Source organism: Eschrichtius robustus, chromosome 3 (assembly GCF_028021215.1).
Source record: "Eschrichtius robustus isolate mEscRob2 chromosome 3, mEscRob2.pri, whole genome shotgun sequence".
NCBI classification, from domain to species: Eukaryota; Metazoa; Chordata; class Mammalia; order Artiodactyla; family Eschrichtiidae; genus Eschrichtius; species Eschrichtius robustus.
The window spans coordinates 160861174-160888723 of record NC_090826.1 but is presented as its reverse complement, the minus strand read 5'-3'; the positions used below and the strand labels follow the sequence as shown (position 1 = coordinate 160888723).

The following is a 27550-nucleotide window of genomic DNA, read 5'->3' as shown; positions in this document are numbered from 1 at the left end:
AGACATCAAGGAATATCTAAATAAATGGAGAGATATTCCATGTACATGGATAGGAAGATTCAATATTGTCAAAATATCACCTCCTCCTAACTTGATAGATTTCAATACAATCTCAATCAAAATTCCAGCATGTTACTTTGTAGATATTTACAAACTGATTTTAGAGTTTATATAAAGAGGCAAAAGACCCAGAACAGCCAACATGATATTGAAGGAAAAGAACAAAACTGGAAGATTGACACTACTAGACCTCAAGACTTACTATAAAGCTCCAATAATCAAGACAGTGTGGGACTTCCCTGGTGGTGCAGTGGTTAATAATCCACCTGCCAATGAAGGGGACATGGGTTCGAGCCCTGATCCGGGAGGATGCCACATGCCACAGAGCAACTAAGCCAGTTCGCCACAACTACTCAGCCTGCACTCTACAGCTTGCGAGCCACAACTACTGAGCCTGTGTGCTACAACTACTGAAGCCTGCATGCCTAGAGCCTGTGCTCTGCAACAAGAGAAGCCACTGCAATGAGAAGCCCGTGCACCTCAAAGAAGAGTAGCCCCTGCTTGCCGCAACTAGAGAAAGCCCATGTGCAGCAAAGAAGACCCAATGCAGCCAAAAATAAAGGAAAAATAAATAAATTAAAAAAAAAAAGACAGTATGGTATTTGTGAAAGAACTGACCAATAGATCAATGACGTAGAATGGTGAGCCCAGAAATAGACTTACACAAGTACAGTTAACTGATCTTTAACATGGAATAAGGGTAATTCAATGTAGATAGTCTTTTCAAAAAATGATGCTGAAACAGATGGATATCTACGTGGAAAAACAAATTTAAATATATCTAGACACAGATCTTATACCTTCACAAATATTAACTCAAAATGGAGCATAGATCTAAATGTAGAACACAAAACAATCAAACAGCTAGAAGAAGAATAAGAGAAAATATTAGTGATCTTGGGTTTCACAATATTTTTAGATATAACACCAAAAGCACAATTCCATGGAAAAAAATTGATAAGTTGAACTTGATTAAAATTAAAAACTTCTGCTCTATGACGCTGTTAAGAAAATCAAAAGACAAGCCAAAATTGAGAGAAAAGAATTGCAAAAGACATATGTGATAAATGACTGGTATCCAAAGTATATAAAGAACTTTTGAAACTCAACAATAAGAAAATGAACAACCCAATTAAAAAAATGGGCAAAAGACCTGAACAGATACCTCATCAAAGAAAGTATATAAATGGAAAATAAGCATATGAAAAAAATATTCAACACTGTATGTCATCAGGGAATTGAAATTAAAACAACAAGATACCATCACATATCTTTAACACACTAGAAATCAAAACACTGACAACACCAAATCCTGGCAATGATGTGGAATATCAGGAACTCTTATTCTTTGCTGGCAGGAAAACAAAATGGCACAGCCACTGTGGAAGACAGGGTGGCAGTTTCTTATAAGACTAAACATACTGTTACCAGGCAATCCAGCAATTGTGCTTCGTGGTATTTACCCAAATGAGTAAAAAATTTATGCCCACACAAAACCTCTACACAAATGTTCACAGTAGCTTTATTCATAGTTGCCAAAACTTGGAAGCAAGCAAGATTTCCTTCAATGGGTGAATGGATAAACAAACTATGTTATATCCATACAATTGAATATTACTCAGTGATAAAAAGAAATGAGCTATCAAGCCATGAAAAGACATGCAGGAAACTTAAATGTATATTATGAACTCAATGAAGCCAACCTGAAAAGGCTACAAAACTGTATGATTCCAACTATATGACATTCTGGAAAAGGCGAAACTATGGAGACAGTAAAAAGATCAGTGGTTGCCAGGGGTTTAGCAGGTAGGAAGGGATAAATAAGCAGAGTGCAGATGATATTTAAGGCAGTGAAATTATTCTGTATGCTACTGTAATGGTGGGTATATGTCATTATACGTTTTTTAAAACTTATAGAATATAAAATACAAAGAGTGAACACTAATGTAAACTGAGGAATTTAGTAAATAATAATGTAATAATACTGGCTCATCAATTGTAACAAACAACTGTACTACACTGATGCATGATGTAGATAACAGGGGAAACTGCTGGGGAGCTATAAAGTACATGGGAGTACATGGGAACTCTATGTACTTTCCATTCAACTTTTCTGTAAACCTAAAACTGATCTAAAAAATAAAGTCTATTAATTAACCAAAATAATAAGATTTCTAGGCCCTTAAACATTACTTTATCGGACTCGCTTGTTAAAATGTATCATATTTATACTCTGTCTGACTTTCAAGGGTTTTGTAATCCTCCATTTTATCAGTTCAGCATTATTTTAATTATTTCTAAGAGATATCCTCCATTGTAAGAATTTAGAATAGATGCCTCATGTCCCCCATAAATAAATCATATTCATCCTGAATATATTCCTTCATTGTTGTTGTTTTCTCTTTGAAATTCGTTCATCTCCCTTCTGCTGATCTAATGATCCTATGCCTTAAGATTATTCTCTCCCATAAAAACATCCCCAAAGACACTAGCTTTTAGTAACCTTCTTCTCTCATTATAATTATAGTTTATACCACAAAATAAACGGCTACACTATATCTTCTACAGGGCTGCTGTGGTCCTCATAGGTAACAGTGCTCTCAACTAGATGTTAAGTTTATTATGATGTATATTGCAGAGTGGCAGAATCTGCCATCCCCTAATATGTCACTTTGGAAGAATTATCTTGAGCTAAGGGCACGTGAAAAACAGCAGGTAGAAGAAGAGTGCTGTGACCTCCCCTTTTCTTCCTGAAAGCAGGAATAAAACTCTCACGTGAAAGATGCTCTCCCTACACCAGGAAGAAAAAAACATTCTTATCACCAGAGACAAGAAGTAGAGGCTGAGAGAAATCTGTACAAACAGACCTTGTTAAAAGAACTCATCTTCTTTACCTCCTCACATATTTTAGTTACACTTCCACAGCTGCCTCTCTTTGTTCAACCAAGTATAAAAACATTTAGGTTTCACCACTTCTTCGGGTCTTCACTTCCTTATGAAGGCTCCCATGTCACATAAATCCTGCATTAAATAAATGGGTATCCTTTTATCCTGCTAATCTGCCTTATGTCAATTTAATTTTAAGGCCCAACCAAAGACACTAAGAGAGCAGAGCTAAAGTTTTATTTCCCCTACAATATCTCTTAAGTTTTACCCACAGCATTTTAGGGATTAACAGAAGCTTATTAATGGAATGAGTCCTAGGATATTATTTCAGCTTTTCTGGTAATCCAAGAATACTTGTATAATAATGATTGTATCCTCAAAAACAAAGAGAAAATGACATGCTAAGATCAGGAAACTCCCTTGAAAACTCAAGACATTAAATGTTTAAAGGTTTCTTAAGTTACCTATCAGACTTATACCTTGGAAGAGTAGCCAAATGTTAAAAATATAATACATATAATACTGATAAAAAAGATATCAGTAACTCCTATAAAAATATCACATGATCTGATGCACTGATATTAAAAAAAACCCAAAAAACTAAAACACTAACATACTTTGGGAAGGCAGAAAGGCTCCAATGGCATTAATGACATTACTAAAGTTCATACAGTCATGCAATATGTAACATCTAGTGTTACATGCCATAGGTGACACATCTGGTTTCTTGATCGTAAGTATCAGTACCCCCATGAGCTATCCATATTTAAAGTCAAGGTAAGAACCTTTACACTGACATGGGGTAGATTTAATCTACCGCTTAGAATCCCTACTTGCTGCACAACAATTTCAATAGGTTGGTAAGTGTGGGAGAATGATTGGTATTACTATTCCAAAGCATTTGCCATAAGCTGGGCTAAAGTAAATAGGGTGGAAAGGAAAAATTCTGAAACATGAGAGAATATTATCAAAATATTAGACATAGTTATAGACTACTGGGAAATTAAGTATTCAGAAATGGCATAGTCAGGAGTATCATTCCCAAGCCTGAGAAGCTCCTATTACACATCAGTCTTTTCAATTATATAAAGATGGCAACTGTCAATGTATTGCTATAAACATGACTAATAATAGCAAATTTTCATACAAGGCATTATTAATATCAACTTTAATTTAGGTTGGCTTAAATTTTTAATGAGAAACTTACCTTGCAGAACTTGACTTCTGCCTCTAAATGATGAATGTATTGAGACTGGTCACTGATGATGGGAACAAGATCCTGTAGAGCAGGCATATCGGTTTCCTCATATTCTGATGATTTCTAAGGCAAAAACAAAAACAAATGAAGCATGTTTGGATTTAGCAAAGAATCAGTTAATACCATCTTCACACTCAATTTAGCACTGATGTCATATAAACACAGTATAAACACAGACTAGGGAGATTGCTTCAAGATGGCAGAGTAGAAGGACGTGCGCTCACTTTCTCTTGCAAGAGCACTGGAATCACAACTAACTGCTGAAAAATCATCAAAAGGAAGACACTGGAACTCACCAAAAAAGATACCCCACATCCAAAGACAAAGGAGAAGCTGCAATGAGACAGTAGGAGGGGCGCAATCACAATAAAATCAAATCCCATAACCGTGGGTGGGTGACTCACAAACTGGAGAACACTTATACCACAGAAGTCCACCCAGTGGAGTGAAGGTTCTGAGCCGCACATCAGGCTTCCCAACCTGGGGTTCCAGCAACAGGAGGAGGAATTCCCAGAGAATCAGACTTTCAAGGCTAGCAGGATTTGATTGCAGGACTTCGACAGGACTGGGGGAAACAGAGAATACACTCTTGGAGGGCACACACAAAGTAGTGTGCACATCAGGACCCAGGGGGAAGGAGCAGTGACCCCACAGGAGACTGAACCAGACCTACCTGCTAGTGTTGGAGGGTCTCCTGCAGAGGCGGGGGTGGCTGTGGCTCACTGAAGGGACAAGGACACTGGCAGCAGAAGTTCTGGGAAGTACTCCTTGGCGTGAGCCCTCCTGGAGTCTGCCATTAGCCCCACCAAAGAGCCTGTAGCCTCCACTGCTGAGTCACCTCAGGCCAAACAACCAACAGGGAGGGAACTCAGCCCCACCCATCAGCAGACAAGTGGATTAAAGTTTTACTGAGCTCTGCCCACCAGAGCAACACCCAGTTCCACCCACCACCAGTCCCTCCCATCAGGAAGCCTGCACAAGCCTCTTAGATAGACTCATCCACCAGAGGGCAGACAGCAGAAGCAAGAAGGACTACAATCCTGCAGCCTGTGGAATGAAAACCACATTCACAGAGAGACAAAATGAAAAGGCAGAGGATTATGTACCAGATGAAGGAACAAGATAAAACCCCAGAAAAACAACCAAATGAACTGGAAATAGGCAACCTTCCAGAAAAAGAATTCAGAATAATAATAGTGAAGGTGATCCAGGACATCAGAAAAAGAATGGAGGCAAAGATCAAGAAGATGCAAGAAATGTTTAATGAAGACCTATAAGAATTAAAGGACAAACATCTAGAAGAATTAAACAACAAAAAACAGAGATGAACAATACAATAACTGAAATGAAAAACACACTAGAAGGAATCAATAGAAGGATAACTGAGACAGAAGAACAGATAAGTGACCTGGAAGACAATGATGGAATTCACTGCCGTGGAACAGAATAAAGAAAAAAGAATAAAAAGAAATGAAGACAGCCTAAGAGACCTCTGGGACAACATTAAATGCACCAACATTTGTGTTATAGGGGTTCCAGAGGAGAAGAGAGAGAGAAAGGACCTGAGAAAATATTTGAAGAGATTATAGTTGAAAACTTCCCTAACATGGAAAAGGAAACAACCACCCAAGTCCTGCAAGTGCAGAGAGTCCCAGGCAGGATAAACACAAGGAGAAACACACTGAGACACACAGTAACCAAATTGACAAAAATTAAAGACAAACAAAAATTATTAAAAGCAAAAAGGGAAAAATGACAAATAACATACAAGGGGGGCTTCCCTGGTGGCACAGTGGTTAAGAATCTGCCTGCTAATTCAGGCGACATGGGTTCAAGCCCTGGTCTGGGCAGATCCAACATGCTGCAGAGCAACTAAGCCCGCGCACCACAACTACTGAGCCTGCACTCTAAAGCCCTCAAGCCACAACTACTGAGCCCTCATGCTACAACTACTGAAGCCCACATGCCTAGAGCCTGCGCTCCACAACAAGAGAAGCCACCACAAGGAGAAGCCCATGCACAACGAAGAGTAGCCCCTGCTGAACGCAACTACAGAAAGCCCGTGTGCAGCAATGAAGACCCAATGCAGCCAAAAAAACCAACAAAAAAAGAAAAAAAAAACATACAAGGGAACTCCCATAAGGTTAACAGCTGATTTCTCAACAGAAACTCTACAAGCCAGAAAGGAGTGGCAAGATATATTTAAAGTGATTAAAGGGAAGAAACTACAACCAAGGTTACTCTACCTGGCAAGGATCTCACTCAGATTCAATGGAGAAATCAAAAGCTTTACAGACAAGCAAAAGCTAAGAGAATTCAGCACCACCAGATCAGCTCTACAACAAATGCTAAAGGAACTTCTCTAAGAGGGAAACATAAGAGAAGAAAAGGACCTACCAAAACAAACCCAAAACGATTAAGAAAATGGCAATATGAACATACATATCAATAATTATCTTAAATGTGAGTGGATTAAATGCTCCAACCAAAACCAACAGATTGGCTGAATGGATACAAAAACAAGACTCATATATATGCTGTCTACAAAAGATGCACTTCAGACCTAGGGACACATACAGACTGAAAGTGAGGGGATGGAAAAAGATATTCCATGCAAATGGAAATCAAAAGTAAGCTGGAGTAGCCATACTTGTATGAGATCAAAAGACTTTAAAATGAAGAATGTTACAAGAGACAAGAAAGGACACTACATAATGATCAAGGGATCAATCCAAGAAGAAGATATAACAATTATAAATATATATGCATCCAACATAGAAGCACCTCAATACATAAGTCAAATGCTAACAGCTATAAAAGAGGTAATTCACAGTAACACAATAACATTGGGGGACTTTAACATCTCACTTACACCAATGGACAAATAATCCAGACAAAAAATTAATAAGGAAACACAAGCTTTAAATGACACAATAGACCAGTTAGATTTAATTGATATTTATAGGACATTCCATCCAAAAACAAGTATACACTTTCTTCTCAAGTGCATATGGAACATTGTCCAGGATAGATCACATCTTGGGTCACAAATCAAGCCTTGGTAAATTTAAGAAAACTGAAATCATATCAAGCATCTTTTCCGACCACAATGCTATGAGATTAGAAATAAATTACAGGGAAAAAAACATAAAAAACACAAACATATGGAGGCTAAACCATATGTTACTAAATAACCAAGAGATCACTGATGAAATCAAAAAGGAAGTTAAAAAACACCTACAGATACATGACAATGAAAACACGATGATCCAAAACTGATGGGATGCAGCAAAAGCAGTTCTAAGAGGGAAGTTTATAGCAATACAATCTTACCTCAAGAAACAAGAAAAATCTCAAATAAACAATCTAACCTTACACCTAAAGGAACTAGAGAAAGAAGAACAAACAAAACCCAAAGTTAGTAGAAGGAAACAAATCATAAAGATCAGAGCACAAATAAATAAAATAGAAACAAAGAAAACTATAGCAAAGATCAATAAAACTAATAGCTGGTTCTATGAGAAGATATACAAAATTGATGAATCTTTAGCCAGACTCATCAAGAAAAAGAGGGAGAAGACTCAGATCAATAAAATTAGAAACGAAAAAGAAGTTACAACAGACACCATAGAAATACAAAGCATCATCAGAGACTAGTACAAGCAACTGTATGCTAATAAAATGGACAACCTGGAAGAAATGGACAAATTCTTAGAAAAGCACAACCTTCTGAAACTGAACCAGGAAGAAATAGAAAATATGAACAGACCAATCACAAGTAATGAAATTGAAACTGTGATTAAAAATCTTCCAACAAACAAAAGTTCAGGACCAGATGGTTTCACAGGTAAATTCTATCATATATTTAGAGAAGAGCTAACACCCATCCTTCTCAAACTCTTCCAGGAAATTGCAGAGGAAGGAACACTCCCAAACTCATTCTACAAGGCCACCATCTCTCTGATACCAAAACCAGACAAAGATACTACAAAAAAAGAAAATTACAGACCAATATCACTGATGAACATAGATGCAAAAATCCTCAACAAAATACTAGCAAACAGAATCCAACAACACATTAAAAGGATCATACACCACGATCAAGTGGGATTTATACCAGGGATGCAAGGATTCTTCAATATATGCAAATCAATGTGATACACCATATTAACAAACTGAAGAATAAAAACCATATGATCATCTCAGTAGATGCAGAAAAAGCTTATGACAAAATTCAACACCCATTTATGATAAAAACTCTCCAGAAAATGGGCATAGAGGGAACCTACCTCAACATAATAAAGGCCATATACGACAAACCCACAGCAAACATCATTCTCAATGGTGAAAAACTGAAAGCATTTCCTCTAAGATCAGGAACAAGACAAGGATGTCCACTCTTGCCACTATTATTTAAGATAGTTTTGGAAGTCCTAGCCATGGCAATCAGAGAATAAAAAGAAATAAAAGGAATACAAATTGGAAAAGAAGAAGTAAAACTGTCAGTGTTTGCAGATGACATGATACTATACATAGATAATCCTAAAAATACCACCAGAAAACTACTAGAGCTAATCAGTGAATTTGGTAAAGTTGCAGGATACAAAATTAATGCACAGATCTCTTGCATTTCTACACACTAACAACGAAAGATCAGAAAGAGAATTAAGGAAACAATTGCATTCACCATTGCAACAAAAAGAATAAAATACCTAGGAATAAACCTACCTAAGGAGACAAAAGACCTGTATGCAGAAAACTATAAGACACTGCTGAAAGAAATTAAAGATGATACAAACAGATGGAGAGATATACCATGTTCTTCGATTGGAAGAATCAACATTGTGAAAATGACTATACTACCCAAAGCAATTTACAGATTCAATGCAATCCCTATCAAATTAGCAATGGCATTTTTTACAAAACTAGAACAAAAAATCTTAAAATTTGTATGGAGACACCAAAGACCCCAAATAGCTAAAGCAATCTTGAAGGGAAAAAAACGTAGCTGGAGGAATCAGACTCCCTGATTTCAGACTACACTACAAAGCTACAGTAATCAAGACAATACGGTACTGGCACAAAAACAGAAATATAGATCAATGGAACAGGATAGAAAGCCCAGAGATAAACCTATGCACCTATGGTCACCTAATCTATGACAAAGGAGACGAGGATATACAATGGAGAAAAGACAGCCTCTTCAATAAGTGGTGCTTGGAAAACTGGACAGCTACATGTAAAAGAATGAAATTAGAACACTCCCTAACACCATACACAAAAATAAACTCACAATGGATTAAAGACCTAAATGTAAGACCGCATACTATAAAACTCTTAGAGGAAAACAAAGGAAAAACACTCTTTGACATAAATCACAGCAAGATATTTTTTGACCCACCTCCTGGAGTAATGGAAATAAAAACAAAAATAAACAAATGGGACCTAAAGAAACTTAAAATCTTTTGCACAGCAAAGGAAACTATAAACAAGACGAAAAGACAAGCCTCAGAATGGGAGAAAATATTTGCAAACGAATCAACGGACAAAGGATTAATCACCAAAATATATAAACAGCTCATGCAGTTCAATATTAAAAAAACAAACAACCCAATCAAAATATGGTCAGAAGACCTAAATAGACATTTCTTCCAAGAAGGTATACAGAATGCCAACAGGCATATGAAAAGCTGCTCACCATCACTAATTATTAGAGAAATGCAAATCAAAACTACAATGAGGTATCATGTCACGCCAGTTAGAATGGGCATCATCAGAAAATCTACAAACAACAAATGCTGGAGAGGGTGTGGAGAAAAGGGAACCCTCTTGCACTGTTGGTGGGAATGTAAATTGATACAGCCACTATGGAGAATAGTAAGGAGGTTCCTTAAAAAACTAAAAATAGAATTACCATATGACCCAGCAATCCCACTACTGGGCCTATACCCAGAGAAAACCATAATTCAAAAAGACACACACACCCCAATGTTCATTGTAGCACTATTTATAATAGCCAGGTCATGGAAGAAACCTAAATGCCCATCAACGGACGAATGGATAAAGAAGATGTGGTACATATATACAATGGAATATTAGCCATATAATGGAACGAAATTGGGTCATTTGTAGAGACGTGGATGGACCTAGAGACTGTCATACAGAGTGAGGTAAGTCAGAAAGAGAAAAACAAATATCGTATATTAACACATATATGTGGAATCTAGAAAAATGGTACAGATTAACCGGTTTGCAAGGCAGAAATAGAGACACAGATGTAGAGAACAAACTTACGGACACCAGTGTGGGGGGGGGAGGGGGGGGATGAATTGGGAGATTGGGACAGTCATATATACACTAATATGTATAAAATAGATAACTAATAAGAATCTGCTGTATAAAAAAATAATTAAAAAAACATAGAGTGGGCTTCCCTGGTGGCGCAGTGGTTGAGAATCTGCCTGCTAATGCAGGGGACACGGGTTCGAGCCCTGGTCTGGGAAGATCCCACATGCTGCGGAGCAACTAGGCCCGTGAGCCACAACTACTGAGCCTGCGCGTCTGGAGCCTGTGCTCCGCAACAAGAGAGGCCACGATAGTGAGAGGCCCGCGCACCGCGATGAAGAGTGGCCCCCGCTTGCCGCAACTAGAGAAAGCCCTCGCACAGAAACGAAGACCCAACATAACAATCAATCAATCAATAAATCTTTAAAAAAAAAAAACATAGGGTAGATCACAATGTGGCTAATAGTATTAATAGTAATAGTAGTAATAGTATTTCTTTATCCTATAAATTCCACCAATAGATAAGAATCAGGGACATGAATATCATTTTTTAAAGATGGACAGTGAAAGTGGTTGTTAAAAGCATATGGCAAATGGAAAAATGCTGGAGTAATATAATTGGCTGGGATGAACTGTCTATTTGAGCCATCTGAAAATGTGACATCCTATTCAGTAATTCTGAGATAAAGGGACAGCTCTTCAAGAAACCACCATAGAAGAGGACAGCTAGCTAAAATTGCAGAACAAGCTGCCTGAAGGAGGGATTCTTTAGACAAGTGTTTGATGCCAAATGTGTGTCAGTAAGGTAAAATTCTATCTACAAAGGAGTATGTTAACAAAACCTGATTTTTGATTTTTGACCCTAGTACTCAAGGCAATTCAAGACTCTGCTGCTCTGGAGCCTCCAAGACTAGAGTGCCAAAGCAGATTACATACAAAACTGAGATACGCTGCACTGAGGACTCAATGAAGAGACGTCATAAAAAGTGTTAATTCTCTTTACTTCTGCAGCAGTCCTGGAATTGATTTTTTAATGTACATCTTACCTTATCCTAAAATGATTGTAAAATGGTTTATAAATCATACATCATACGATGATATTATTTAAAGAAAAGAGGAAGAGAGGAAAGGGAAAATGAGGTTCAACCAGTTAGATGAACCCAGAGGAAAGCTTGAGATGAGACACACAATCATTTTGTTTTTCAATCCAGCAGAAATTCCTATAAATGATGAAGTACCAGCTCTCATGGCAGAATAATTCTGTAGAGCTTTGTTTCTGGGCATATTTAATAAATTTAAAAACCAAAGAGACTTTAATTAAATGAATTATCTGTGTTAAGTAGAAAGTAACTAATTATAATAATTAATATTAATAGAAAGGGGTTCAGTACATAGGCAAATATGAATTATTACTATGTGTTTATAGGGGATAGTCACTGTGAAAATTAAAAACAAGCTTATGTCATGTGGAAAATGTCCATATGAAATAACTTGTATATACTTTGAAGGGTTTATTATAATTTGGATGTCCACATTTTAAAATAACAAGTAATAATGTTTAGACATTTTCTATCTCAACACTGCCTCAGTTTCACTATCAATACAGCCACATATTTCTCATATGTCATATTGGCTATGAAACTGCATTCTAAAGGGTAAAATCTTCAAAAGCTATTTATTATGGTTATGGCTTATAATCATCACATGTAGGTCATATACATTTAGAGTCTAAGTTCCATTCTTTCACATAGCTCCAATATAAATAGACCTGCGTATTGGTATATACAACTGATGATTTTGATGAGAGTCTTCTTGCCTATTTGAAGTCAATAAGTTTTGTAATATCACTGCTCAGTTTTATCTTTAAAATGCTAATAAGCATGTCTGAGCATTCAACAGATATAGCACCTTAATCTACTAGACTTAAAAGTACTCCACCCATGTGTGCTTAAGAGCATTCTACAAACTAGGTGTCAACAGTAATAAATTCACTGAATGATGAAATATTATTTTTTAAATTATAATTTATACCTATAAATATTGAATAGGAGTATGTAGTACATTTCTCTAAAGTGGGAATTAAACATGAAAGTATATGTCAGGCTGGAATGAAGTGTTAATATAAGGGTACTCTTATGACATTTCAGCTGTGAGTAAAGGAAACTGATGTGTCTCCAAGTTTCCAGCATGTAGCCTTGGTATCCAACTGTCACAGACATTGAAAATGCAAGGTGGTTATTGTTGCTATGACATTTTATATTTGTGTCATACTTCATAGGTTTCTAAAGAATTTTAAATATATGATCTTATCTTATTATTACAAAAACCCTGTGAGAGAGTACATAATAGACCCTAGATAGACCTAAAGCCTAGACTATTATTTTGGCCATTTAAACCTGGCCAAATCCTTCCTTAACATATACCCTTTCCCTCACAGTACCCTTCCTTCACAGTACCCTTCCCTCACACCCACCCTGCCCTCACACCTATCTCAGGCTTTATATCACATTGCTTCAGTCAGAAATAATACACTCTGTCAAAGCAACAGCAATAGAAAACAGCTTCAGAAGAAACAGAGTACAGCTTCTCGTATCACACAATTTAATAACCATATATTTTAAAATTTAGAACAAGATTACATAAAAGAGTAAAACAAAGGACTGCTAGAATTAAACAGTAAATTCTAAAAATAATAAAATATAGATATGCCCCTCTAAAAAAGCAGTGGTTAATCTTTTCCATATATTGTTTCTTTTTTATATTTGCTAACAGTTGCAAAGTAAATTCTCCAAACTATTTCCTCACTCACATTTTTCAAGTGAATAATAAATTAAAAAATCAGAATTCTCTCTGCCATGGAAGTCTCTCTTCTTCAGCCAAAATAATCAGAGGGAAAATAATTTCTTTTAACGTTTTACACTATTAGCAGGCCCTGCTCAGAATCTGTTTACAATATGTACTACTAAAATGACACAGTAAAATTAAAACATAGTTAGAAAAATAATGCTTTTGTCAGGTTGCAAAAGCTGATACTTACCAAAGGGGACAATTTTCGTCTTCTTGGAGATACCTCACTCTCCTTAGTTGCTTGTTGGCACAGCAAAGCTTTGAGTTGATTAACTATGGAGCAAAAGTGATGGGTTTATTCACCTTATTTTAGATCCATGGTTTATTATCACCCATCTATCCATCCATCGATCTAACAAATATTGTTAAAATACGTATTATGCACCACAAAATGTGCTACTGACTGGGGACACAAAGACAAACATAAGAAAACCTCTACCACTTAAGAGCTAAGAATCTTGCTTATGAGCAAGAGGGATATAACTAACAGATATAAAATAATATAATAAGCTCTAGGTAGACCTACAGCTATGCATATTGCTATGAAGAGGAAGCACATAATTGTTTTCACAGAGAAGACAATACAGTGAAGGATGAACAGGAGATTACCGAGCAGAAAAGGGTGAGAAAAAATTCAGTTAGAATGCGTGGCTCATGCAAAGCATAGAAGCATGGCCATAGGTTGGTATGATTAGAACATGGCTTGCAAGATGGACAGCTGAAAGGAAAATAGAAAAATGAGGCTGGAGAGGCAGCTTGGATTCATCTTAAGGAAATACTGCTACGACATTCTATAGGCATCGAGAAGTCAAAGAAAAAAAAAAAAAGCAAGGGAATTAGATTAGCTGATTTGTGTTTCTCGACTAAAATCCTAGCAATAAAGGATAGACTGGAGTCATTACTGTATGGAGTTTAAAGAATTCACTGTGTGTCATTCAGGTCACGACTGACATTCACACTCACCAGCATGGCTGTGTTGCAGTTCACGCCAGGCATTCCCAGCATCCTCATTTCCTACACTGGTACTAAAAGAAGGATCCATTACATCTTCTCCAATAGTGACATCACCTTCTCTCAGGGCATGTTTCAATTGGTGAATGCTTCTACTGGCACGTTCTGTAACAACATGATGAAAATCAGGGCCAGTGAATTCTGGGCGACCAAAGGTACACTGACTCAAGAAGACAATTCCAAAAGGAAAAGCAATCATTTCTGATACTTCATGGGGAAAAAAGCATAGTTTTGTTTCTAGCTTGCTGAGGAACGTGCCAGAGGAAGTGAGAGATTAAGTTCATGGGTTAGAAGTTAGACGTGATGATCCCTAAGGTCCCTGACACCTCAGTGATTGATATTCACTATATATAGCTCTACTGCTGAGGAGGACTGAATGGGAGAGCTTCTCCCCCCTCCACTCCTCCAAACAATAGCCTCACAGGGAAAGCACTATCCTAACCCCTCAATGCCTAAGACTCCCCTACCCCTTCTGAAGAGGCTTGGGTGGGCAAAACTGGCAAAAGGGACACCACCACACCAAGTTCCTGCCCAAGGAAGCCTCCTTGTCCCTGTGGGCCTCTAGCGTCAAGAGACATATGACTACCTGGCCTAGTTTTGATCAAGATTTGAATAGCTGACGTGCTTACAGTGGCAGCCTCTGTAGTATAGTCGTACTTACGTACTGCTGGCTGACTACATCTTACATAGAAATTCTTGGTTAGTGTACCTGACTACCCCTAGAATTGAAGCTTAAACTCACTAGCACATACTTAACATAAATAGTCTAAAACGAAGTATTTTAACGTATATTATTTAGTAGTTCATCTCTAAAAATAGCCCCCAAAGGACCCAGCCTCACATCCTTGTCCTCTCTCAGGTTGAAACTCAGTGGGCCTGTAACGGGCACTAACCAAGAGAATGCAATGGAAGGCACACCACGCCAGACCAGTCACATCTTTAAAATATCTGGTAGCTTCTGCTTCTACCCTCTCGGAACGCTGGTTTTTGTAAACCCCAAGCCACTAAGTAGGAAGTCTGGCTACCCTGCTGGAGAGATTGTGAAGAGGCAATGTGGAAAGGAAAGGCCCTGAGACCACCACAGGGAGAAGGAGAGAAGCCCAGCCCCACTAACAGCCAGGTGGAGTCTCCTGATGACTCCAGCGCCAGAGGCCATCTACCTACAATGGCATGAAAGAGACCCGAAAACTGCCCAGCTTGAGTCCAATTAACCCACATATCTGTGAGAGATACTACAAATGCTTTTAGTTGTTGCTTTCTGCCATCAAGCTTTAGAGTGTCTTGTTAAGCGGCAATAGATGAGTGAAATAATTATTCAGTGAAATAATTTTTCAGTGAAATATTTACCCAAAAACATCTTCAGCAAAGGATCGAAATCTTACATTAATAACAGAACTATACTAATATAGTAATAGTATACTGTACTATATGTTAATACTATACTATAGTAATATACTAATGACGCTGGTGATGACATTACTAATAATTCTACCCCACTTTATGGATATTTTACATGTATGACAACTGGAGAACCAGGCAATCAATTGGTAATTGCATTAATTAAAGTCCAGTTACTTTTTCAGGTTTAAATTTGTTATTTCTGCTAATCTCTTATGATTAAATTCTCCAGTTCCAATCTAGAAAACAGTAACTATAACAAAAAAATGTTCCTTGCACATTAGAGCTGAAACCCAGATTTCAGTCATCATTTTCAAATTTTGACATCTGTATTTGAAAGTTATTTTTAATTCATAAATTTACCAAATATTTACATATATCTAACATAGAGATTTATGTCAGAAAAAGATGAATTCCCATGCAAGTTCATGTATAGCTATTATCTATTTCAAATGGATTCTATCTAAATAATTCTTAAGATTTTCAGAGGAGATCTTAGCTAAGTAAAAACTTTCCCTAATTCAGAGCAACACATAACAATGATGCCAATGAAGTTCTTTCTTTCTTCTGACCAAGGCCCTTCCTTGACAATTATATCTATTTCGTCTTGTGTACTCAGGAGAAAAAGCTCCTATTCCTTGCTACATACATGGGAACCCTAAAAAAGCTATAAAACAGCTATCTTTTCATTACCAATCATGGATGGAAATATATTTATAAACATGTTCTACAGTACCTTGAAAAATTGATTATACTTCCTCCAATCTCATTAATTTAACAGTCTGAAACCAGAAAAAAATAACCATAACTTAATAGAAAAAAATATTCTCCATCTATCTTACAAAATCTCTAATATAGGTTCTTTGCTTACAGCAACTCATTTTCTACCTTGATTAAACTAAAGAAAACAGGTCTTTTAGGTCAGGGTTCAACAGTGAAATTCTACTACTAACTACACAAGAGACCCAGGGAATTTACCACTACAATTTTCTCCACATCAATCCTGTTTCCACGCAGACCTTTCTCTGACTGGAATTTGGTATTGATAACTAACCAAGCCTGGTCTCCTTTTACTCCTCATGAGTTTAAAAAAGTCCAGATAGGATGCATTCCTGGTTTTAGTAAAATGAGAAGCAGCAATAGTTTTTCAATAACTCAGTATTTTCTAAAGAGACTTGTTAAAGAAAGGAAAATCAAAGTGTTACTTGATAAGCAATTTAGTTCACACACTTATGCACTTATCCTTACTGCAGCCATTAAAAGGAAACAGATGGTTTCAATTACACTATACATGTGCTCTGTGGAGCCATCAAATGACTTCATCTATAAGACAAAGGATAATTATTTATTTATACGTAATCTGACTAAAAGCTAATAAGCGATATTAGGAAAAGGAAAGGAAATCTGAAAAAAACTGTATAGCTGTAAATCCTTATAGGTAGACTTCTTTCATTAGTTTATAATGATGGCAGAGCTTTATGAGCCCATTTAATCCCTTTCCTAATATTGTTTAATCTTTTAGAATTTTTAACATTCAAAGATTATGTGTTAAATTGCACTATGAAAATAGTATTATGTGAAATAGTAATATATTGAACTCAACAACCATCCCAAAGAAAAGTGATTACACAAGGTTAGGGGCTTTTTGCAACGAGTGACTTTAGTTGTTAGTATCAGAGATGAAGAGAAGGAATTTGTAAGAACTGTGTCCTAAAACTAAAACTAAGGAGGTAAGTGATATTTTAAAGTCATTTCAATACTACATTTCAAAACATGCTAAATGTTTTTCAAATATATATGTACTAACATAATTATACACTGCAACAGACAAACAGAGTTAATCCTGAGGAATAACAACACTCAGATCTTTCAAGACAGATAAAACCCCACTGCTCTTCAACTGGAGCCATTGCAACTGAAGGCCCCATAATCCTTATTAAGAACACTGCTCCCCAGATGCAGTTATCTGCTGCTTACATGTAAGGAAACCAGACTAGACAGGAGGTTCCAGTTATGGTTTCCTATCCCACTGTTAATGGGCACAGCTTTATCTGTCTATAAACAAGAGATGGAAAGAATACTCATTTCCTCTTCTATCCTGAGAGGACAGTAAGAGATTTCACAATACATCCTGGTTTCTTCTCCCCAGCACCAACTACGGGCTGCATATAAACTTAATAACGTTCTACTAATTTGGGGGTTTTTTTGTTCTTCTTTCTCTAATGGCTTTAGGTGTAAGGTTAGGTTGTTTATTTGAGATGTTTCTTGTTTCTTGAGGTAGGATTGTATTGCTATAAACTTCCCTCTTAGAACTGCTTTTGCTGCATCCCATAGGTTTTGGGTCATTTTGGGTTTTGTTTCATTGTCATTTGTTTCTAGGTATTTTTGATTTCCTCTTTGATTTCTTCTAGTAGCGTATTATTTGTCTCCATGTGTTTGTATTTTTAAAGTAATTTTTTCCTGTAATTGATATCTAGTCTCATAGCGTTGTGGTTGGAAAAGATACTTGATATGATTTCAGTTTTCTTAAATTTACCAAGGCTTGATTTGTGACCCAAGATATGATCTATCCAGGAGAATGTTCCATGAGCACTTGAGAAGAAAGTACATTCTGTTGTTTTGGATGGAATGTCTTATAAAACTACCAATGGCATTTTTCACAGAACTAGAACAAAAAATTTCACAATTTGTATGGAAACACGAAAGACCCTGAATAGCCAGAGCAATCTTGAGAAAGAAAAACAGAGCTGGAGGAATCAGGCTCCCTGACTTCAGACTATGCTACAAAGCGACAGTAATCAAGACAGTATGGTACGGGCACAAAAACAGAAATATAGATCAATGGAACAGGATAGAAAGCCCAGAGATAAACCCATGCACATATAGTCACCTTATTTTTGATAAAGGAGGCAAGAATATACAATGGAGAAAAGACAACCTCTTCAATAAGTGGCACTGGGAAAACTGGACAGCTACATGTAAACGAATGAAATTAGAACATTCCCTAACACTGTATACAAAAATAAACTCAAAATGGATTAAAGACCTAAATGCAAGGCCAGACACTATAAAACTCTTAGAGGAAAACACAGGCAGAACACTCTATGACATAAATCACAGCAAGAACCTTTTTGACCCACCTCCTAGAGTAATGGAAATAAAAACAAAAATAAACAAATGGGACCTAATGAAACTTAAAAGCTTTTGCACAGCAAAGGAAACCATAAACAAGACTAAAAGACAATTCTCAGAAGGGGAGAAAATATTTGTAAACGAAGCAACTGACAAAGGATTAATCTCCAAAATATGCAAGCAGCTCATGCAGCTCAATATCAAAAAAAAAAACCCAATCCAAAAATGAGCAGAAGACCTAAATAGACATTTTTCCAACGAAGATATATAGATTGCCAACAAACACATGAAAAGATGCTCAACATCACTAATCATTAGAGAAATGCAAATCAAAACTACAATGAGGTATGACCTCACACTGGTCAGACTGGCCATCATCAAAAAATCTACAAACAATAAATGCTGGAGAGGGTGTGGAGAAAAGAGAACCCACCTGCACTGTTGGTGGGAATTGATACAGCCACTATGGAGAACAGTATGGAGGGTCCTTAAAAAACTAAAAATAGAACTACCATATGACCCAGCAATCCCACTACTGGGCATATACCCTGAGAAAACCATAATTCAAAAAGAGTCATGTATCACAATGTTCATTGCAGCTCTATTTACAATAGCCAGGACATGGAAGCCAACTAAGTGTCCATCGACAGATGAATGGATAAAGAAGATGTGGCACATATATACAATGGAATATTACTCAGCCATGAAAAGAAACGAAATTGAGTTATTTGTAGTGAGGTGGATGGACCTAGAATCTGTCATACAGAGTGAAGTAAGTCAGAAAGAGAAAAACAAATACCGTACGCTAACACATATATATGGAATCTAAAAAAAAAAAAAAAAAAAGGTTCTGAATAACCTAGGGGCAGGACAGGAATAAAGATGCAGACGTAGAGAATGGACCTGAGGACATGGGAGGGGGAAGGGTAAGCTGGGACGAAGTGAGAGAGTGGCATGGACATATATACACTACCAAATGTAAAATAGATAGCTAGTGAGAAGCAGCCGTATAGCACAGGGAGATCAGCTCGGTGCTTTGTGACCACCTAGAGGGGTGGGATAGGGAGGGTGTGAGGGAGGCGATATGTGGATATATGTATATATATAGCTGATTCACTTTGTTATAAAGCAGAAACTAACACCACTGTAAAGCAATTATACTCCAATAAAGATGTTAAAAAAAAAGAGGCATGTTTTATATAGCAGAGCTGCATTAAAAAAAAAGAAGAACATGTGACACATATATACAATGGAATATTACTCAGACATAAAAAGAAACGAAATTGAACTATTTGTAGTGAGGTAGATGGACCTAGAGTATGTCATACAGAGTGAAGTAAGTCAGAAAGAGAAAAACAAATACCATATGTTAACACATATATATGGAATCTAAAAAAAAAAAAAAGTGGTTCTGATGAACCTAGGGGCAGGACACGAATAAAGACGCAGACACAGAGAATGGACTTGACACGGGGAGCGGGAAGGGTAAGCTGGGACAAAGTGAGAGAGTGGCATATACACACTACCAAATGTAAAATAGATAGCTAGTGGGAAGCAGCCGCATAGCACAGGGAGATCAGCTCGGTGCTTTGCAACCACCTAGAGGGATGGGATAGGGAGGGTGGGAGGGAGACGCAAGAGGGAGGGGATATGGGGATATACGTATACGTATAGCTGATTCACTTTGTTACACAGCAGAAACTAACACAACAATGTAAAGCAATTATACTCTAATAAAGATGTTAGAAAAAAAAAGAAAAGAAACAGTGGCAGAGGGAAAAAGAGAAGAAGGTTTTTAATTAGAAAAATATGGATTCAGAGGGTGGGTGTGTGGGCAAGATGGACAAAGAGGGTCAAAAGGTACACATTTCCAGTTATAAAATAAACTATGTCCTGGGATATAGTGTGCAGCACAGTGACTATCATTAATAATACTGTGTTGTACATTTGAAGAGTAAATCTCAAACGTTCTCATCACAAGAAAAATAAAAATTAAAAAATTAAACTTAATTAAGAATACAAACACAAATACAACCTCTGAGTCCTACAGGATCATATGAATATAAATGTAAGTAAATACTATTTCTGCTGGTCCACTATCCAAATATCAATCAATACAATGAGCACTGAAAAGGTTATTAAGCTGCTGACTGCCGACAAATTTAAGTCTGTTTTATTCATTTTTGTAATCCAGTTGCTCTACTTTCTAACTCCTAGCTCAACACTGAGCCTCTCTTCATCAAGATGCTTTTGAACAAAAGGCAAATATGTCCCTGTCTAGGAAGGATCATCACTTATATACGTACTATGGATTACTGATGTCTACATTCTCCATCTGTACTGGGAGATGTGAACAAGAATTATCCTGGTGACAGGGAGGCGGAACCACACCCAGTGAAGTGCTCAGCTGACTCTGAGAAAACATGCAATGAACCATATCTCCCTAGGCCGAGCATGAGACGAGCTGCAGTTCTTAAAACACGCTTAGACAAGGACAGACAAGCAGAAAAATGAAACCATGGCAAGATAGGAGACACATGTGTCTGTCCACACGTGACTGGGCCTCAGGTAGTTCAGAATATTGTTGTCACTGTTTACTAGGGAATTGACAGGTAGTATGACCAAGATAAAAACAGCATAATCCAAAATCAGAGAAAAAGAGCTTTGTAAACGGCAGTTATAATAATGAAAGAGATTAAAAGTAGTGTGCAGAAACTACAAAATCTCAAAAAAAAATACTATCATAAGACTCTAAAAGCTGAAAAATGTGAAAATGGTTGGTGCCAGGAGTGAAAGATAATCCGAACAAGAATGAAAACATCTTAAGAGAGCAGTGTCTAGAAGATCATTAATGATGGATGGATGTTGGCAAATCAAGATTGACAATATGCATTACAAGGGATACACCTGGTATTTTTTTGGCACCAACTGAGAGGACTTATGCACCTGTCACTTTCCTGATAAAGAAGTAATCCTAGCCAGACTGGCAGAACTTAGGTAAAATTATCAGCCAATACAATCTGTATCCTTAATTGTAATTATTCTCGAGTATGATTCTCACAAAGTAAATGTTATGGGCAATGCCTTGCTGCTTCTAGATCATGGTTCTCAATCTTAGCACTATTGACATTTGGACCTGATAATTCTTGAGTGTAAGGTGATGTGATGTGTTTGTATAGCAGCGTCCCTGGCCTCTACCCACTAGATGCCAGTAGGCTCCTCCCTGCCAGTTGTGACAACCAAAACTGCCTCTGGACATTACCAGATGTTTCCTGGATGGAAAAAAAGTCACCCTGGTTGATAATTGCTGGTTTAGATTAATAAAACAAGATAGCCCGCGTTCGGTTTTAAGGAGAGACTTCCCACATTGCTACATTGTAACTACAGGCACCTCTTGATGAAAAGTGGTCAGGATAGTGAGCCATCCTGCCACTGTGGTAGGCAGTGCACAACCCATGGCCATCACTACCATGAGGCACTTCTGATCCAGGTATCTGGAGTTGTTATATCTACTGTAATTAAAAACTTGAAATTCATATTTAGTTTCATTTTGTTTCCAGGCCTAATACATGAAGCAATAGTTGTACTCTAAGGCCATATTTCAGAGCTACTTTAGGTGATCCTTCCTTTAAATATTCCAGTGGGCTTTGATGAAGCTCTCCCATAATCAAGGTTGCTTTAGCAAGTACACAAGCGCATGTCAAGCTACCTTCCCTACCTTTTGATCCTCAAAGGAGTATCACTAAGTGAAAAGGTGGAAAACCTTAGCAAGAACTGGTGAAATGATCAGAGTTTAAGTCTTTTAAAAATCCCAAGAGTTAATATAATTATTCTCAGTATCTCAAAAGCTTGAGAACAACTTCATCTCTTTTTTCTGTCCAAACATGTCCAACATGTGAAAATGCCCTTACAATCTCATAACACTGAACCACTGTTTTGGTTCTACATTATTTCAGGATGACTATTTACTTGTAAAACACCCTTTTTGGGCTGCTAAATCCTGTCTTTTGCCTATTTTACCTCATTAGTAGTAGGGAAGAAAAAATGGAATTCTACAAGCTTTTTGTTATTCTGGTAGAAGAAATGGTCATAAAAGTTAAAACTACTAAGAAAAACCATATAAGTATATAAAACAAAAAATGAATATATGTAATTTAAATTTTATCAGCAAAAAAGTAAACTCAAATGTTTACAAACTTCATTTGCATTACCAATCCTTATTTATTAATAGCCAATAGTTCCATTTCTTTAATTTTTAGAAAAGAGAGATATGTTTCAGTCTGCACTAAAACACCAAAATAATCTTCTCATTTCATAATAAATGCTTCCAGAGCCTTTATTACATTGCTGCCTGTCTTGGTCTCAATGAGGCTGATAGTTAAACACATAAGCAAACATTAGCTATAGAGAATATCTGTGTGTGCATAAATATATACTATATATGGCAAAGAATATTTTAAAATTTTAGAAAACATTTAAGAAAAGCAAAAACAAAAAGAAGAAGAAATACAAGTTTGATGAGTAAAACTGAGAAAAAGAGGAACTTTTACTTAAGTAGTTATACACAGGTTTTCTTAAGTCTGCCAAAGGTCCTGATGATATCAATTCTGGTTAATTCAGTGACCAAACTATTGACTAGTAAGATTAACACTGGCTTTCCACAGATGTGAGTCCTTCTGTGGAATGAAAAAAACACTTTGTAGGAATTGGAAAGATGTTCTATATTGTACTTGTGTACAAGTGGCCCATCAATATTATCTTGTTTTATCAAACTAGATCAACTTACAAAGAAAAGGATCACCCCCCCCCAATTTTATATTTTCTTCCCATATTCAACCTCTCACTTTCTATGAACCTAGTTCCTTACTCTCATTTTTATAAGACAGAAACAGAACCTTTGTCATTCATGTGTTCCAATCCAGTGTTGATAGAAGGGACATTACAGATCCAGGGGTCTGAGGTAGTGCCTGAAGGCGAACCAAGCTCTCATGTGTTTTGCTTGATCCACACAGTATAGGACAAAGGGATAAGAATAAGAGAAAGGGAAGGAAAAAAAGAGGGAGGGAGCAAGAAAGTAACTGGAATGTTTTTAGAAAAAGCATAAAATGCCCAGTTTGGCCAGAGCCTCACCATTCCCTAGTGTCTTCCACTGACTCCATCACATATTTTGTCATCTGCTTGGCTCCTAAAGGCAATAATTCTCTACCTAGTCCAAACTTTTCATATTCCAGATGAGGAAACAAGAATCCAAGAACAGTTTATTAACTTGCCTAAGGTAACATACATGGTTATTAGAAAAGCAACAGTAAGAGTTGTAACTTGGATCCTAGTTCCACATTCTCTTCTCTGAATCTATCATACTCTTCCACAAATTCAATCTAGAGCCTAAAACACCAAAATGTTGAGAGAAAAAGGAGGAACCAGCATATAAAATGTATATAGAAAGTAAATGATGTATTCCTGTCTCGGTATAAGTTTGTTCCATTTCTTTATGCCCACCCAATCAAAGGTGGCCAAGAAGTTGGAGAATAGGTGAGTCATGTATACAGGTATAAAACTGTATCCATAGCTAACACTGCAGCAATAGACGAAACGTGATTCAGTTTTTAAGGCTGGGGCACTGAATTTCTAACAATATCTCTCCTTCTTTCTAACATCATATCCCTACATTCAAGCGTACAAAATTTAAAACAGCTTGAATTTCCTGTTATTCTGGTTTTCCTGACCCTTTCTTGGCTATAAATTAGTTTATTTTATACCTCATGACCTTGCACTATGATGTGTTGAATTTAAATTAGAGGAGGGGTAGTTGCTATTCTCCCCAGTTATCAATATAATTCTGTGAGTCTTGAATTTTAGATGCCCAAAGAGTGAATGAACACCTAACCATATTGCCAGAAGACCTCCCAAGTCACTTCTGGTTCTAGATTAAACTCTGTGACTCCCAGGATACCTGGGATATGCCCACTTTACACCACACTGAAAACTTTCAGATCATCTACTATGTAGGAATAATGTTACAGATCTGTGGGGCAATGAAGTTTTCTAGTTTTTCTGCCAGATCTCTTACTTTGAAGAAGTCTTTCAACCACTTCAGTTCTTACAGTGGGGGCATAGACAATCCAAAGCAGGAGTCATCCTTAGAGGGTGACTACATCTGAAAGGCGTCAGGGAAAGAATAATAGGTGAGTGTAGAGCCTGCAGATGGGCTCTCTATTTCCATGGCTGCTCTAGGGTCATCAGACTCAAGGAGAGGCAAGAATTCCGCTTAAGTTTTAAAAGCAAGAAAGCAACACTGACTCAGCTTTTCACATCAGAACTTCAAATTCTTCATATACTATAATAGTACCAAAAATTGTGTTTAAAGTAAAGAAATGAGGAAAAGCTATAAAAAATGAGAGACTATCATGGGAAAATTATAAAAGCATTTTGCATTTTTATATGCCCACTTCCTCGCTAAATACAACTGAAAGAATTAGTAATGATTACATGTACACTTATTTAGAAACCAGAGGAATAACTTGTGAGGAAAGACCAAGAATACCTATTACCTTTTCTTTAAGCATGAACTAGACAAGACATTTTGGGGAAGTAATGGTGGATAGACAAAACCAAAACAAAAGAACTTTAAATTGCATTTTATCTGACTGCATAGTAACACAATTCTCAAGTTATTAGGCACAAAACACTTAAAATAATGAAATTTCATATACAAAATAATGCCACCATACTGTGTTTATTCAGAAACACACATTTTGACGTTAAAGGGAATTATCCTATCTAAAAGTGGTAATTTATATGTGTGAAGTGAAGAACTTCTGATCGTGCTTCACTTCAGTATTAGTTCTGTTTTGTTTCCTTCCATAAGCTATTATATAAACTAAATAAACCTAAAAATTAAAATGCTACTTAATAAACAATAAAATAAGTCCTGAAAACCCGTGAAAAATTTCAAGTTTCATTTCTTGATTCATTGTTAAAACTATCACTAAAAATTAATAAAAAACAAACTTTAACTTTTTTCTCTGCTTTATTTGCTCTTGATTATAAATGTTTTCACTACTTTATATTGTTATAACACTAAATTTTAAATTTATTTTAAAATGAATTATCTTTGAATAAAAACTCTTCACGCTATAATTACTGAAAGCAGTATCGTGGGTATTAAATATAGTACTATAACATTAGTTTGAAATTAACTACTGCATCAAATCTAATATTAAATAGCCTCTAATACTTAAATAAAGGTTCAAATTAAGGTCAAAGGAGGAGAAGCACTAGGAGAAACATAATGGAAAACAAGATTTTTTTACCAACCTCAAAAATTAAATGCCACTGGTATTATTGTGCACAGTATTTTTCTTGCTTTCAAATGAAAAGTTAGAAGTGGTTATTTCTGTATCTAACAGCTCTTGAAACATCAGTAGGCTGATGAAGGTATTCATTCAGACCAATTATTTTATTCTTGCAGTTTGAATACTGAGAATGTTGACAGTTTGTAACACTGTTGACAGATGGAAACAATAAATAATAACCCTTTCAAAGTCTAGACTCACTAGAAGATAAATTTGCTAATCTCCTTGAAAAATCTTCACTTTGTTACAAGTACCAATTATAAATAGCAGCTAACATTTAATGAGTGCTTATGTACCAAGCACTGATCTTTACCCTTCTTTTTTATCATAGTAATCTGTAATTATTTTGTTTATCGTGCTTCACTGCATTAATCCAGAGGCTCCCTGAGGACAGTCATGTTGTCTAGTTCCCTATGGTATCCCCAGCATTTGGTATGTCTAACATATAGTAGGCACTAAATTAATGAGTCAGTGTTTTAAATGCTATAAATATTTTTTAAGCTGTTGGTCATGGCCTAAATGGTTAAGAAAATGCAAAAGAACAGAAAGTAGAGTGAATTACATCTAGTAGAATAAATATTCTTTAATGAAACTTTTCTTTTAGTCTATATGTCTATGTCCCATATAAAATATATTTCTTGCTTATGGCTAAGATTAAAAAACAAAAAAAAAGCCTGAAAATCACTGCTTTATGTGAATTATTTTATTTGCTCCTCACAAGAACCCTGTAGACAATATCATAACTTCTACTTTAAAATAAGAGAAATGAGGTTTCTAGATGTTATATATGATGTTCAAGATGATAGAGCTATCTACAAGTGTATCACTTCTACAGATACTCATAGGGTACTATAGTAATAAAATCTGAATTAACTAAAAAAAGTTTCAGTAATAGTAATTGTAATATGATTAATAAAGAAAAATATAGGCTTTTAAGGCAGACAGGCCTGACTGAATCTAATACCTGGCTCTGCCACTAACTAGCTGTTTTGGCTTTGGCCTAACTTAACCTCTTTGCACCTCTATTTCCCCATGTGTAGAAGAGGGACATTCATAAGATTGTAAGTTTTAAGTGATTTTTAATGTATGTAAATAGCCTAGACCACTAAATAGAAGCTGTTGTGATTAAAATAATAGTGTTTTTTTTTTCCTGGTCCAATAAGTCACATTCAATCCACTACACCACAATTTTAATGTGTAAAAAGAGCGCATCAGGAATTTACTGGATTATAAAGAGAAGTATGGGAACTGGGCAAAACTGGCATTGAGCCGTCCAAGAGTTTCTGCGGGCGTCGGGTAAAAAAGACGCCCAAGATTA

The 27550-nt window shown here is 36.4% G+C and overlaps 1 protein-coding gene across 10 annotated transcripts in view; it reads right to left on the bottom strand.

Annotated features, from left to right (window-relative positions):
* SDCCAG8 (SHH signaling and ciliogenesis regulator SDCCAG8) overlaps positions 1 to 27550 on the bottom strand; it is a 282699-nt gene that overhangs the window by 254749 nt on the left and 400 nt on the right. For 7 of the 10 annotated variants that reach the window (XM_068541678.1, XM_068541681.1, XM_068541684.1 and 4 more), the window contains exons 2-4: positions 14300 to 14452; positions 13527 to 13609; positions 4154 to 4267 (exon numbers count right to left, since the gene is read on the bottom strand). In XM_068541678.1, coding sequence (XP_068397779.1) covers positions 4154 to 4267; positions 13527 to 13609; positions 14300 to 14452 — 350 coding nt within the window. Of the gene's footprint in view, positions 1 to 4153; positions 4268 to 4628; positions 4770 to 4877; positions 5019 to 13526; positions 13610 to 14299; positions 14453 to 27550 lie in introns of those variants that run through there. The other 3 variants (XM_068541682.1, XM_068541686.1, XM_068541687.1) reach the window with 3 other exon arrangements.